The sequence below is a fragment of the Notamacropus eugenii genome, chromosome 4, assembly GCF_028372415.1.
Source record: "Notamacropus eugenii isolate mMacEug1 chromosome 4, mMacEug1.pri_v2, whole genome shotgun sequence".
In the NCBI taxonomy this organism is placed as follows: Eukaryota; Metazoa; Chordata; class Mammalia; order Diprotodontia; family Macropodidae; genus Notamacropus; species Notamacropus eugenii.
The window spans coordinates 12,538,313-12,553,251 of NC_092875.1; the positions used below are offsets into that span (position 1 = coordinate 12,538,313).

Here is a 14,939-nt window from a genome sequence, read left to right on the forward strand (position 1 = left end):
GGATGAACTATTCTGCTGGTAAATCCTGTGGAATTCTCGTTTTTCATTTAGCAGCTTCTGAATTTCCCCATCGTTTTCATCAAACCTGTCTTGGTGTTTGTCAGTGTTCTGACCCAGATGAGCAAACGCAGTGCTGTACACCAAATCTCTGAGAGCTGCCCACTCCTTTTCTGCTCCACTGTTGCCACCTGTGTCTTGGCTCAACTTTCCCTCCAATTTAGCAACAAACTGTTCACACTCAGAGAAGAGCTCTCATTTGTTGATATTAATTCTTCTGAGAGTCATTTTGCCTTGGGGGCGGCACTTTTAATGAATGCAAATATTTAGCTTGGGAAGGATACGTCTATGATCAGTCCAGCACTATGCACCACATATTGCCTTTATCACTCTCACATCTTGTCTGTCTCTTCTCCTTACAATCACAGTCTATTAGATGCCAGTGTTTGCTGCGAGGGTGCATTCATGAAGTTTCATTGCCTTTAGGTAAGTGGAAGACAGTGTTGGTGATGAGAAGGTCATACGAACCACAAGACTTCAGCAGTAAATGACCATTGCTGTTGCTGTTTCCAACTCCATTCCTCCCTAGGACTCCCTGCCAAGACTGGTAGTCTGAGCCTACTCTAGCAGTAAACTCACCCAGAATTATAAGCCTGTCTTTTTTTGGCTCATTGACAATAAGGATCTCTAGGTCTTCACAAAATTTTTTTTTGACCTCATCAGGATTTGTCATGGTGGGAACATAGGCATTGATGATGGTGGCATGGTGTTTTCCTGCGAGTGACAATCGTATTGTCATGAGCCTGTCATTCACTCCTTTTGGCAGGCATACCAGCTTGCTGACTAGATTAGTTTTGATTGCAAAACCCACACCAGCTTCATGGTGCTCCCCTTCACTGTGCCCACTCCAGAACAAGGTGTATTCAGCTCCAGTTTCAGTAAACTGGCCTTCGTTTGTCCTTGTTTCACTCAGTGTTGCTATTTGGATGCAATATCTGTTGAGTTCTCTTGCAACAAGAGCAGTTCTTTCAGGTCTACTGGATTTTGTGTTGTCTATTAGTGTGCCCACATTCCATGTGCCAGTGGTGAGTGGAATCATCTTTGCAGATGTTTTCGTACATTTTGTACATTCTTTTGTGTTTCGACTGTATAGTGGGATTTCCCACTTGCATGGCATTCAGGCCAGGGTAGGGTAAGCAGATAATGTTTAGGGCACCTTTTCTAGCCCCCTTCCTCACACCAGGAGGTGAGCAGTGCTATCCTTAGAAGGCTGCTCAGTCCCCCAGGGGGCTGCTGAGTTCCACTGCTGCTTCCAGTGAGAAATGACCCTATGGCCTGGACCGTCTGTGTGCAGCTCCTAGGTGTATCCGCACCTGCTGCTTCATCTCTTGCCTGCTGCCACAGGACTTTGAGGCATAATAGTGAAATGGTATGGGTGTTGTCTTTTGATTCATGCGTAAATTGCATTTAAGTGAGGCAGAGTTGCACAAAGTCGTCAGCCTCACTCTCTGCTTCAGAGTCATCATAGCCTGGTGACAGGACAGAGTGAAGGCGGCTGGCGATGGGTCAGGATGCAATGAATGACCTTGGCGTCTTCAGTGTCTAATCAGGCTCTAAGCTCTCCACATTGCCTAGCTTCATCTGCCTTCATGGCCGTTGGAACAAATTGTTCTCATCTGCCCATTCCAGCACAGGAAGTCTTCACATGCTTGGGGTACACACCTCCCTAACTTACCAGTGGGTTTGAGAACCCTTGTTACCCTCAACCTGGTTTGGCCTATCTTCTGAAAGTTTACTGGGGTGTGGCCGCTGTGCATGCTGCAGCTTCTTGGAGCCACAGGTGAGAGCTACGTGGAACAGGTGGACTCCAAAGGTGGAGAGAGCCCTGAAAATGGCTCAGCAGCCATCACAGCAAAGGGACTGGTTCTCCCTGAACACATCCTACAACCCTTAATAATATAATAAGTTTTATTAATAACAATAATCAATATATAAATATTATATATGAATACGTAACTATTCTTTATTTAATGTAAATAAATAATTTAATTTAAAATTAATTTAATTTACCTTAAAATTAAATTTAAATTAATATATTATACAGCTATAAATATTATTTATTTACATACCATATAAATATTATTATAAATAATATATAAATATTATTTTAATATAAATAATAATTCTGGGCAGGTCTCATTTATATCTTGAAATATAGTGTCCAAAACATATTTTTTATAGTGGCTTTCAAGGAATTAAATAATTCTTAAATTACTTTTCCTTGATCTCTTTTTGAGCTCAGTTGTTTCTGAGAAGAAACATATTAACTTCTATTTTTCAGTCTTCTGATTCTGTTGTAATATTTCTCGCTATCTTAGGAAATCAGTGATTTTTTTCTTAGTCGGTTCCAGCAGACTCTTACTTGAACAAAGCTGACCACTTTTTGTTCTGAGATATTATCTTTCCAATTGCCTTCTCCAGTTATTATTTCAGTTTTTAATCACGAGTCCTTTCGTGGAGTCCCTGTGGAGAATCCATTGCCCCCCTCCACTGCGAGTCACTGCTGGAAGTGGTTACAGTGTTACTCATGTCTTGTTTTGGGGCATCTCCATGTAACATCATTGGGCGCTGAGGGGCAGGCCAGTTACATTGTATTCACTTGAGTTGAGCTTTGATGGAAGCTAAGAATTTCAAGAGGCAGAGGGGAGAAGGGAGTGCATTCTAGACATGAGGAGAGGGTTTACAAAGGTCTATACGTAAGAAATGGCTCATGTAAAATCTCAGTGATAACAAGCATTTATTAATAACGTGTTACTGGACATGTGGTAGGCATTGGCGATATAAAGACAAAATGCAAAGTGGTACCTGCTCCCTTAGGGCAGCTGCATGGTGCTATATTGCACAGAGAACTGGGTCTTGACTCGGGAAGACTGTGAGTTCAAATCTGGCCTCAGACACTTTTTGGCTGTGTGACCCTGGGTAAGTCATTTAACCCTGCTTGCCTCAGTTTCCTGAACTGTGAAATGACCTGGAGAAGAAAATGGCAAAACACTCCAGCACCTCTGCCGAGAAAATCCCAGATGGTGTTATGGAGAGCTGGACACTGAAAAATAACTGAACACCTGTTCTCAAGGATCTTATATCCCATTAAAAGTTAGAGCTGGAAGGAACCTTAGAGATCTCCTGGTTCATTTTATGTGTAACACCCTATGAGAGGTAGGGAAGGGAATTAGCATTGATGTAGCACTTGCTACCTTATTTGATTCTCACAATAACCCTGTGGGAGGGGCTATTGTCTCCATTTTACAGCTGAGGAAACTGAAGCAAAAAGAAGTTAAGTGGCTTGCTCGGAGTCCCACAGCTACTAAGTATGTGAGGCTGGATTTGAACTCAGGTCTTCCTTACTCTAGATCTAGACTCTAGCTCTGTCCGTTGCATTACCTATAATTATTATAATAACTACTTTATTTTAGATCTGGGGGGGCAATGTAAAAGTTCTGAAGGTTCATTTGGTTCCCTCTCCTTTGACTTTAGGGCTTATTTTTAAATGAAAAGTTCTGAGTTCAGCCACCATCTCTCCAACCTCCAGTTAGGAAAGCTCCTAACACTCCTGGACTGAGGGTGGGCTCTTTGTCAAACCCCAGATTCCTATTTATCTTAAATTAGCCCCTGAGTCCAGCTCATTGGACACATTTGAGCAGCGAGGCAGTAGATTAGGGGTGGTGACTGTGGCTGGGCCACATTGGAATGGGAAGCTGGGGAAAGGGCTGCTTTGTCCCCAGTCTGTGTCCTCCCCCCGGAGATGCCAGGAGAGCCAATGAACCCTCATTGTGCCGTTCCTCTGCCCCAGTCCCATCATCCCTTTGCTCCCCCCTTTATAAGACCCAGGGCTAAGATGCTTCTGGGAAGTGTGCAGGTTGTGTGGATCAGAGACCACCGACAAATAAAAATCAGAGATGTCTCAAGGTAGAAGCAAAGCAACAAGATTTTATTACGATCTTTCCAGAAAGAGCATCTCGTCTCTGATAAGTAATCAGGAGAGTGAGGTAATTACAGACGGCAGAAATAGAGATTACACAGCCCTGACACGTTGGCTGGGAGGCAGGCCCCCAACCTAAACAGTCTACCCTGTGAATTTATAGGCACTATGTTGACGTGGATGTTGACGTGGCAACCCAAGGGGCAGTTGTGTTATGCTGATATGACAACCCAAGGGGACAAGGGAGGGTTGTGTTATGCTGATATGACAACTTAAGGGGGGGTTGTGTCATGCTGATATGACAACCCCAGGGGAGGGTGTGTTATCTTTATATGACACAAGATTTCTGGGAAACCGAAATTTTGGCCCAATCATCTACTAAAAGCCTTTTTGAAGCACTGAGAAGTCTTCACTACATTCCATTCAAGGCACTGTGTTTTCACTTGGTGTACACCAGGCGGTCAGTCAACAAACATTTATTAAACGCCTACTGTGTGCCAGGCACCGCGCTCAGCCCTGGGGGTGCAAAGAGACAACACCAGTCCCTGCCCTCCAGGAGCTCCCAGTCTAATGGGGGGACAACAAGCCCCGCGTGTGCAAACTACATGCAGGACAAATGGGCAATAACCAGGAGGGGGGAAACCGAACAGGGGCGGGCTCAACCCCACCCTTACACTGAGATGGGGAAACTGAGGCCCAGGGGCTTTACACAATGGGCGGGGCTCCAACGGACCCCCCACGGGGACGTCTGGCCTCCGCTGCCCTAGACCATGCTGGGGGTTCTCCTGCCACCGGCATGAATTTACAGCCGCGTACACATAACCAGCCCCAGGGGGAGCTCTTCCGTGGGTGCTCAGCACGTGGTCACCCAGCCCGGCGTTGGGGCGGGGTTAGTGAAGAGACGGCGGGGGCGGGGCTCGCGCTCGCTCCTTGTAGGGCCCGTTGGGGGCGGGGTTAGTGAAGAGGCGGTGCCTACGCTTCACGCCTGCTCAGTGGGCTCGCGCGGGGCGGGGCGTTGGTTAGCTAAAGGGAGCGCACACGCGTAGTGAAAGGTTGCGGTGCCGAGGTGCGCCTCGGGCTCTAGGGGGCGCGTGCTGTGCGTTGCTAGGCGACGCGCGCTGGGGGCGGGACCTGAGGACGCACTTCCTGGGATTCCCAGCCCGCGTCGGAAGTCTCTGCGGTCGCCTTAGCAACCGTACGCCTAAGGGGTCGCTCGGCCCTAGGGAGGCCGGTCTGGCGGGGCTCTCATGCCCGAGCCCCAGGTGAGGCTCAGGCCGCGGCCCATGTCACACACGGGGAGACTGAGGCCCCCCTCGAATGCGCCTGTCTGAGGATCGTGAGATTCAGGGCTGAGAGAGAGGGTTTACACGCCCTTGGGTTCAACCCTCCACCGTCCAGATGGGGAAACTGAGGCACGCGTGCGGCCGAGGGCCCAGCCCTGCCACGTGTCAGTTGTGTGGCTTTGCGCGGGTGCCCACCGTGCGTGCCCCAAGGGGGCTGGGCGGGGCTGGGCTTGGCAGGAGGAAGACCTGGCTCCAACAGCGCGGTGACCCTGCTCTGTCAGAGCCCCCCGTCCCCATGCTGTTGGGAGGGTTGCATGGAAGAGTGTGAGGAAAGGACGACCCCAGGCTCCTCTTGTAAGAGAGAGTTTGGATTGGCAGGGATGGAGGGAGCTTCCACAACTGGAGTTCCCCCTTGGACACCAAAAACAAAGTATCTGTCTCCTTGGGGTCCCTGTGGTCCCTGGGGGAGGTGGGGGGAGCTGCACAACTGCTGGGTCGATGTCAGCTAGAAATGGATCCACAAGCACTCGTTTAGTGCCTACCCTGTGCCAGGGCTGCTCAGCTTATGTTCTGAATGGAGGAGACAGCATGGCATCTAGAACTACACATAATAAATACAAAATGAATACAGAGTTAATAATGATAGGGGAGTGGACTTGCTTGAGGCTACCCTGCCAATATGTCTAAGAGGCAGTACTTGAACCCATATCCTGGGACTCTCAGTCTGGCTCTTTCTTGGAGCAGCCCCTGCCTTGAGTAACAGGTTTCTGGGTTGTTCTTTCTCAGCAGTCACCTGGTTAGTTGATCTCCAAAGGGAGGATTCCCTCCCTACCTCTTGGCTGGACGGATGGCGAGACCTCTGATTTCTCAGTATTTGCCTCCTGACATTGACCCCACCAAAGCTTCCATTGCCTATGGACGACGGGCCCTGCCGAAGCTGAAAGAGGAGCTCCAGTCCCCCGATCTGCTGACACGGCAGAGGGCCCTCATGGCTCTGTGTGATCTGGTGCATGATCCTGAATATGTGTACGAAGCCATCAGACTAGGTAAGTGGGCTGGACAGAGCAGGCAGCTTCTGGTAGCGCATCAGCCAAGGACGGGGCCTTAACATCTCCGAGGGAGATGGGAGGGGTGAGGACCGTGGATGGCCTCCAGTGTCTGCCCAGTCTGCCTCTGCTCAAACATTTCCCTGCCTTCGGGGGCAGCCCGCTCCATTTCTGATAGTTCTAACTGCTCTTTCTTCTATGGACCCAAGCCTCTTCTGTGTCTTGGCTCCCCAGTGTCCTGCTCTCAGGAGCCCCATACAACAGCTTCTACAGGACCATTTTCCAGATACTCAAAGACTGATTGTGACTCCCACAAGTCTTCTCTTTTGGGTAAAGTGCCTCAGTCCCTTCAGCCAAGCCCCCCAGCCATTATTTCTACCCAGGCAGGCTTCTAGCTTGTCAAGATCCCTGGGCAAAGGTGGTTCTCGATGATTGGCCAGATTCCAGAGGTGTCAACGGAGAGAACAGAGGAGTGGATCTAAAGTCCTCTTGTCCTTGGCCTGGAGAGCCTACTGCAGCCTTGGATGGTTATGGTGGTTTTTTGCATGGCTGTGGAGGCTTTGAGCTCCCATTGACAGCTAAATGCTCAGGTCTTTGTTGCCTAAAACAGGTACCTCCCTTCCAGCTGGAGGAATCTGAGCCTCTGGTCTAAGCCTGGCCTCCTTGTCTTGGGCAAAGGTGGTTCCTTTTCTTAACTCTGAAGCAGAACACCACACTTTTCCATCTTAAATATCTCATGTATTCAGCCCAACATTTGTGACTGTTGAGATCTCTTGGGATGTGGCATGCTAGATAATTGTTCTGGCCCTGGTTTGTCTTCAGACATAGAAAACCAACCCACTGTGTCTTCATGCTGCCCCTTGACAAAACTGCTGGGTTGTCCAGCAGAGCACAGAGGTGTAGGAAGGGAGCTTTCTGGTGGAATTCTTTAGGGAGCTGCCCCCGGCCTTAGAGGGAATCCCTTGCATGAAAGCACTTGCTTGGGCTGGGAGGAAAAGGTTCCATTGGGGAAAACCAGAACACAGGGGCCCAGAATTAGGATCCCATATGTGGGCTTAGCTGGGATGGTGGGCTGACTAGAAGGACAGTTAAGGGGCGCATAAAGCACTGTACTGGCCAAGTTGAGTTTTTGAATCTAGGTGAAAGCTAGGGAAGCAATAGTTAGATAGTAGGTCTCAGGGAAAAGAATCATCAATCGAAAGCCAGCTGACACCTTGGACATGGTCTGGATGGAGAGGGGGATTGAGATGTGCTTCAGAGGTAGAATTGACCAGACGAGAGGGCAGCATTCATGACTTACTTCCTATGGGCCTGGCCCTATGCTCAGCACTTTCCAGATGTTGGTTCATTGGACCTGTTAAGTGGCTAGGAGATGTGAGGCTGAAACTCTGAGTGGGGCCTCTGTGAAGGCTCTAGGTCAGCAGCCTGAGAAATGGCCTGCACTTTGGACACGTGCTCTACACAGCTCAGTGCCCAGCGGGCCGCTCTTGAGAAGGGGAGCCATTTCTCTTTTGCCAAAACAGAAGTGAGTCACATGCTGCACTTGCAATTGCTTGCTTGATAAACTAGATAATAAGCAATGACATTATCAATTACCAAGCATTTTTTAAGAGCTTCTTAGGGACCCGGCACGGTGCTAAGCACTGGGGGTACAAAGAAAGGCAAACTATAGTCCTGGTCCTCAGGGAGCTCCCAGTCTAAGGAGAGAGCAACATGGAAATAAATAAGTGTGGACAAAAATGTCTGCAGAAGAGAAGGCTATAGGAGCTTGGGGGTGGTGTGGTGAAGGGGAGCGCCAGAATGACTTTCTGCAGCAGGTGGTGTTTGAGCCAAGCCTCAGTGATGAGGGAGAACCTTCCAGGTGAGGGGCACAGCCAATGCAAAGGCGCTGAGGCACGGGTTGGAGTGGTGAGTGTAAGGAACTGGAAGAAGGAAGGCCAATTTGGCTGGATGGCAGAGTTGGGGGGTGGGGAACGAAGTATAAGAAGACTGGAAAGGGAGGAGGTTGAGAAGGGCTTTCAGTGCCAAACCAAGGACTTTATAGGGGATCGTGGAGAGAGACCAGTGAGGGGGAGAGAAGGGGAGCCAGTATGATATGTCCTTTAAGACAGTCACTTTGGCAGCTGCATGGAGGAGAGCTTAGAAGGGGGAGAGATTTGAGGCTAGCGATCACTGATTCAGCGTCCAGGTCAGAGCACTGATTTTAGTTTATGAAACCATTTGTGTAATTAAACAATTACCTGACATATGCTGCCCACAGGTACAGGCACAGGTCAGGGTCCCATTCCAGAATCATAGAAGAAAAGGCTCCTTTCCTTTGGAGCAATGCCTGAGGCCCCAGCTCGGAGAGAGACCCACACTCTCCCAAAGGAGGATGGCTTGGGACTGAGCACTTGATGCTGAAGTGACCAGAGAGTCTTTCTTACTCTGCCCTTCCAGTCCTGCAGGCCAGGTCTGTGTCCCTGAGGATGTCCCCAAAAACCATTTTTTTTGCTGGAACTCCTAGCTCCCAGACAATCATTTTCTCATTACACCTACCACATTGGTTTAGATAAGAGTCTGCATTCCTCCCTCACGCTTGCTTGAATGAAGGCTGCCCTTTGAGTGGGTTTTGTTCTCCACACCTTTAGCAGGGGCAGAATGTGGAACTTAGTACCTTCATGACTATTTTCCTCTTCTTGAATGTGTGTCTGAATTGGCGGACTGAGCCTTGGGTAGTTCTAGGCTCCCTCTCCCATCTGTCCATGGTAAATATGTTTTGTCTCTAAATATTTCATGTGCCTGTTTCTTCCACTGAAGCCATGTTACCTTGATACCTTGTACTCTATGGAGATAACTCTGGGCAGTGTCACGAGGTAGCAAGGTACCCTAGTGGGTAGGACACAGGACTTGGAGTCAGGAAGACTTGGGTTTGAATCTCTCCTCAAACACAGTTTCCCAGGCAGTTTTTTTCACCCATAAAGTGGGGATCCAAGCTGGATAATCATCTTGGCTTTTGGGGTGATGGAGTTTTCATAGACTGTCCACTGAGGCCTTAGTGGATGGGTGAGGCACAGTCTGTGTTGGTGGGGGAAGTATCAGACCTGAGACATTGAAGTGATAGGTCTCTCTAGCTGTGTTCTTCCTTCCACAGTTATCTACAGCTTTGGCATTTTCCCCAGGCCTCAGCTTGGGTAACACTGTTTTCCCCCAGGATCTCCCTTGGGGTGCTGCAGCCCTTCCATCCTAGGCCTCCCAGGAGCCTCTGGGCAACCCCTCCATTCACTAGATCAGCCCTTCCCTCCTTCTGGGCAAACCTTTCTCCTTAAACAAACAAACAAAAAGTTTTATTGATGTCTTTTGTCTTTAAATCCTGGTCATTTCTGGCAAAAAACCTCTCAGCCCATTCCCACTCCAGAAGGAACCATCCCTTGGAGCAAAGAAAACCAGCGGATGTTATTGTCAGTCAGACCGGGCACATCCCACTGGGCCCAAGCAGCCTTCCACTTCTCTGCTGGGAGGGGGCAGCAGTGCTTCATTATCTGCTCTTGTAACTTTTTGTGACTGCTCAAAATGTAACTTCCTTTCAGTAAGTGAAAACATTTACATTGTTACAGTTGTTACCTATCCTTTGGGTCTACTTATTTTACTCATCAGTTCATACAGATTTTCTCATGTTTCTCTGACTTCCTCATTGGCCACCCATCTTATTTGCTCAATTTCTTTATAGTTACATACCATAGCTTTTTTTAAAGCGCCTTTCTCCTACCAGTGGGCACCCATGTTGAATCACTACTGGCCACAGAATTGAAGAGGAGAAAGAGAAAGCTGGAATGTATTTTGGGTACTGTGTGGCCCTTTCAGGGACTCCAGGCTTCTCCCTAAAATAAGAACCTGTAACACCAGCATTCTTCCATCAACACATGTGGCTCCAAATAACAGAATACCACCATTTCCAAAGACCCCAAATTGCAGGTTACCTAAAGAGCAGTGGAATGCTGTAGTGCTATAGAGTGGGAGTAGGTAGGTTGCCACCTGTAACCCAAAATAAATTGTGTAAGAGAAGCCACATAAAAGAGATCGTTGAGGGGTGCGTGACCATGTAAAACAAAGGAACAGTTTTCAAAGACAAACTACAAAATATAAATGATCACTAGGTCATGATTTTGGGCCCAAAATAAAAGGCAGGTTTGAGTCTTTGGAGGTGGTAGTATTCTAGGATTTGGAGCCACATGTGTTGCTGGAATAATATTGGTGTTATAGGTTTTTATTTTCGGGAGAAGCTTGGAGTTATTGGACGGGCCACACAGTCACCAAAGTACATTTCAGCCTTCTTTCTCCTCTTTAATTCTGTTGCCAATTGATTGACCTTCTGTATTGATAAACCAACTCAGGGGACCGTCCACCCAAGTGGATTGCATAGTTTGGTCACTAGGCTTTCTTCATCCACTTAGTTTTTCACGTGTGGATTGTTAGGTTAAATGATTGTAAGTCAAGCTTGGGAGGTTCAGCAAGGTCCCAGAGTTTGATGCTGTGAGTACAACGCCAGCAGCAAACATATGGGGAATCTTCCTTTAGGGCTGTTTGCATGATCTCCTCCATGGCAGGGGCAAATGCCTTACCTAGCATTTGCCCCAGAATTTTAAATCTTGCTTGCTATTGATAATGAGAGTACTGTTGAACAAAATCAACTCTTGTTGTTGCATCTGTCAGAGAATCTTGTATGAAGAAATGTGGCATAATGGATAGAGACCTAGATTTGGACTCAGGAAGCCTTGGGTTCAAAACTGTCACATTTAGTAGCTGTGCAACTCACCTGTTGTGTCTGCTGAGTTTGCTCATCTGTAAAAGGAAGGGGGTTGGACTAGCTGGCTTCAGGGATTCCTTCCCGCTCTAGATCTGGGATCTTATGATGCTAACTTGCATGGAGACCCTTTGTTGGAGGAGAACTGGCCTGCTGCATTCTGTTCTCCTGAATCAGTATCTCCAGGGTTCCTGTATTCTTGGGACCTTTCAATCCGTTGTTTTGACTGTGCTGTAAATACAGGGCATCCCGAAAGTTTCAGTGCCGTCTTAAGCTGTTCAAGCAAAAACGGCACCAAGACTTTTGGGACGCCCAGCATTGTTGGTGAAAGCCTTGTCAGTTCTGTTCCCAGGTCTCTGCAAGGATGCTTCCCAAGCAGTTTGTAGCTCATTTTCAGAAGGGCATTGTTGAGGTGAGAAAGGAGGCTTGTAGATCAGCGAGGTCCCCTTCGTTTCCTTTTTTGATACTAGTACCATCAGTGACTTTTTAATCATTCAGTATTTTCCCTGCTTTTAGATGTCTTTACAACCAACCCCCAACTCAAAATTATGTCCCTTTCATCCTGGGCCTCCTTTCTGGTGGGAGATGCCAACAGTTCAGCTGCTTTTCCAGCTGTGATTTCTTTAGCACCATTTCCATGACACTAATGACTCTTCTGTCATTGGGGAAGAAAACAGTTCATTGTGGATGTCTTGATTACTCCCCTCCCCCATTTTTCTTCTGTTCTTTTATAGCTTCATTTTTAAATGCTCTTGGGATGGTCTGGCTTCCCTGGCCCTCATGCTGCACTTTCTGTTTCTCCCCTCTATTGTTTCTCATGATTTTGAGCTGATACTTCTCATAAACTCCCACTGTCCTCCCCTTCAGGGTTTGGCATGTGCATTGACATTCCAAACTACAGTGGTCTTTGCTTGTAAGGAAAGCACATTTTTGCTGACTGTGGGAAGTTCTGGTTTTGTTTTTAAAATTTTCCTTATTATGGCATTTGCTTTATAGTATATGTATATGCGACTACATGTGTGTGTCTGTATATGTATGTATGTATAATATAAACTGTTAAAGAAAATGGTGGTAGCCTATATTGATATCACCTTTATCCTGTTTTTCAGTGATAGTAACTTGTTTAAATAGATTTAAGTTGCAGCTCTTTTGAATTTATTCAATTATCTTCTCATTTTTGTTCTAATTTAGTGTTGATTTTGGTTTTTCTTCTAAAAATTATAATTTGACTGCAAGCAGTTCATTCATAGATGACTCTCAAATTGGTAACTAGTTATGTCAAATCTCTTAAGTTATAGTCCATTTTATCTGTAATAGGGATAAGCTAGAAGCCTTCCCAATTAGATCAGGGGTGAAGCAAGGATGCCTGTTATCACCACTACTATTCTATATTGTACAAGAAATGTTAGCTGTAGCACTGAGGAGAAAAAGAAATTGAAGGAATTAGAATACATAATGAGGAAACAAAATTATCACTCTTTGCAGATGGTATGATGATATACTTAGAGACTCCTAGAGAATCAACTAAAAAACTAGTTGAAATAATTAACAATTTCAAGAAAATATGCTGGATATAAAATAAACCCACATAAATCACCAGCATTGCTATATATTACTAACAAAGTTCAGCAGGAAAAGATAGAAAGAAAAATTCCATTTAAAATAACCACAGATGATATAAAATACTTGAGAGTCTTCCTGCCAAGACAAGCCCAGGAAATATGTGAACACAGTTAAAAAAATAATTTTCACACAAATAATCTGAACAATTGGAGAAATACTAATTGCTCATGGGTAGGCCCAAGCTAATACCATAAAAATGACAGTTTTATGACAGTAAAAATGACAGTAAATTAATTTACTTATTCAGTGCCATACCAATCAAATTAACAAAAAATTTTTTAGAGCTAGAAAAATAACAAAATTCATTTCAAAGAACAAAAGGTTAAGCATATAAAGGGAATAAATGAAAAACAAGTGTGAAGGAAGGTGGCTAGCTATACCAGCTCTCAAACTATTACAAAGCAGTAATCATCAACACAAGCTGGTACTGGCTAAGAAATAGAGTGCTGGATCAGTGGAATAGATTAGGAACAATGCACAGCAGTAAATGATCATAGTAATTGAGTCTGATAAATGCAAAGATCCAAACTTTTGGGACAAGAACTCACTATTTGACAAAAAGTGCTGGGAAAACCAAGAAACCAATCTGGCAGAAAATAGGGATAGACCAACATCTCATACCATGGACCAAGATAAGATCAAAATGGCACAGGATTTAGACATAAAGGGTGGTATCATGAGGAAATTAGGTGAACATGGAATATTTAATGGTCAAATCTATGGATAAGAGAAGAATTTGGGACCAAATAAGAGATTGCATTATGGAATATAAAATAGATAATTTTGACTGCATTAAATTAAAAAGGTTTTGCATAAACAAAATCAATACAGCTAAGATTAGAAAGAAAGCAGAAAACTGGGGAAAATTTTTTTTATAGCAAGTATCTGATACAGGCATTATTTCTCAAATATATAGAGAACAGAGTCAAATTTATAAGAATATGAGTCATTCTCCATTTGATAAATGGTCAAAGGATATGAATAGGCAGTTTGTAGAAGAAGAAATCAAAGCTATCCATGGTCATATGAAAAAATTCTCTAAATTATTACTGATTAGAGAAATGCAGATTAAATCAGCATTGATGTACTACCTCATATCTATCAGATTGGCTAATTTGACAGAAAAGGAAAATGACAAATTTTGGAAGGGATATGGAAAAATTGGAACACAATGTACTGTTGTTGGAGTTGAGAACTGATCCAGCTATTCTGGAAAGGAATTTGAAACTATGCTCAAAGGGCTATAGAACTGTGCATACCCTTTGACCCAGCAATACCATTAGTAGGCCTGGATCCCAAGAAAGTTAAAAACAGAAGAAAGGCCCATACATACAAAAATATTGATAGCAGCTGTTATTGTGGTGACAAAGAATTGGATATTGAGAGGATGCCCATGAATTGAGGAAATGGCCAAACAATTGCGATATATAATTCTGGTGGAATACTATTGTGCTACAAGAAAAAAGAAGAAGAAAGTTTAAAAAGTATGCTCTGATCTGTATTGACTTTATGAGTTCTTTCTCTGAAAACGGGTAGCCTTTTTTATCACAAGTCTTTCAGAATTGTCTTGGATCGTTGTACTGCTGAGGAGAGCTGAGTCATTCCCAGCTGATCATGATACAATGTTGCTGTTACTGTATACAGTGTTCTCCGGGTTCTGCTCACTTCACTTTGCATCAGTTCATGTAAGTCTTCCTAGATTTTTCTGAAGACATCCCGTCATTATTCAGTTCTTACCAGTGTCTTTGGACTCTCGTTTTGAAGAAATATTCAGGGATGGTTCTTTTGAGAGAGAGGTGCTTTATGAGGAAACATCTGTTATATGAATGAAAGGCTACAATAAAACTTTTTAAAGAAAGACAATAAACAAAAGCTTTCATGGACAAGCTTCTGACCACTTTCATTTTTATTCCAGATATATACTTTCCACTGTGTTTTTCAGTGCCTTCCCTATGCTCACCTTTGCATTGAAGTCATTGAAAATTAAAGTATATGTGGATTTTGAGAAAACCAAATTGATTCCACTTCCATTTTGTAATTGATTCTATTCTGTGTCATCCCCAACATGCTGTAAAATTGGCTAAACCATGTTCCTTGGTCTCTGTGTTGAATCTCAGAAGTCTAGCTTTCCTCACTGACCTAACTTGTCCCATACATAAATCACCTTAATTCAAAGAATTATATTGTCTCTATACATCTTACTGCCCATGTATAATCTGTCATCTTGC

The 14,939-nt window shown here is 45.0% G+C and overlaps 1 protein-coding gene across 2 annotated transcripts in view; it reads left to right on the forward strand.

Annotated features, from left to right (window-relative positions):
* Positions 1–5,085: 5,085 nt before the first annotated feature.
* Positions 5,086–14,939, forward strand: part of RSPH14 (radial spoke head 14 homolog) — a 190,742-nt gene continuing 180,888 nt past the window's right edge. The window contains exons 1-2 of one of the 2 annotated variants that reach the window (XM_072599845.1): positions 5,086–5,238; positions 6,046–6,305. In XM_072599845.1, the coding sequence (XP_072455946.1) occupies positions 6,107–6,305 (199 nt within the window). In that variant the 5' untranslated portion in view covers positions 5,086–5,238; positions 6,046–6,106. The remainder of the gene's footprint in view (positions 5,239–6,045; positions 6,306–14,939) is intronic. The other variant, XM_072599846.1, reaches the window with a different exon arrangement.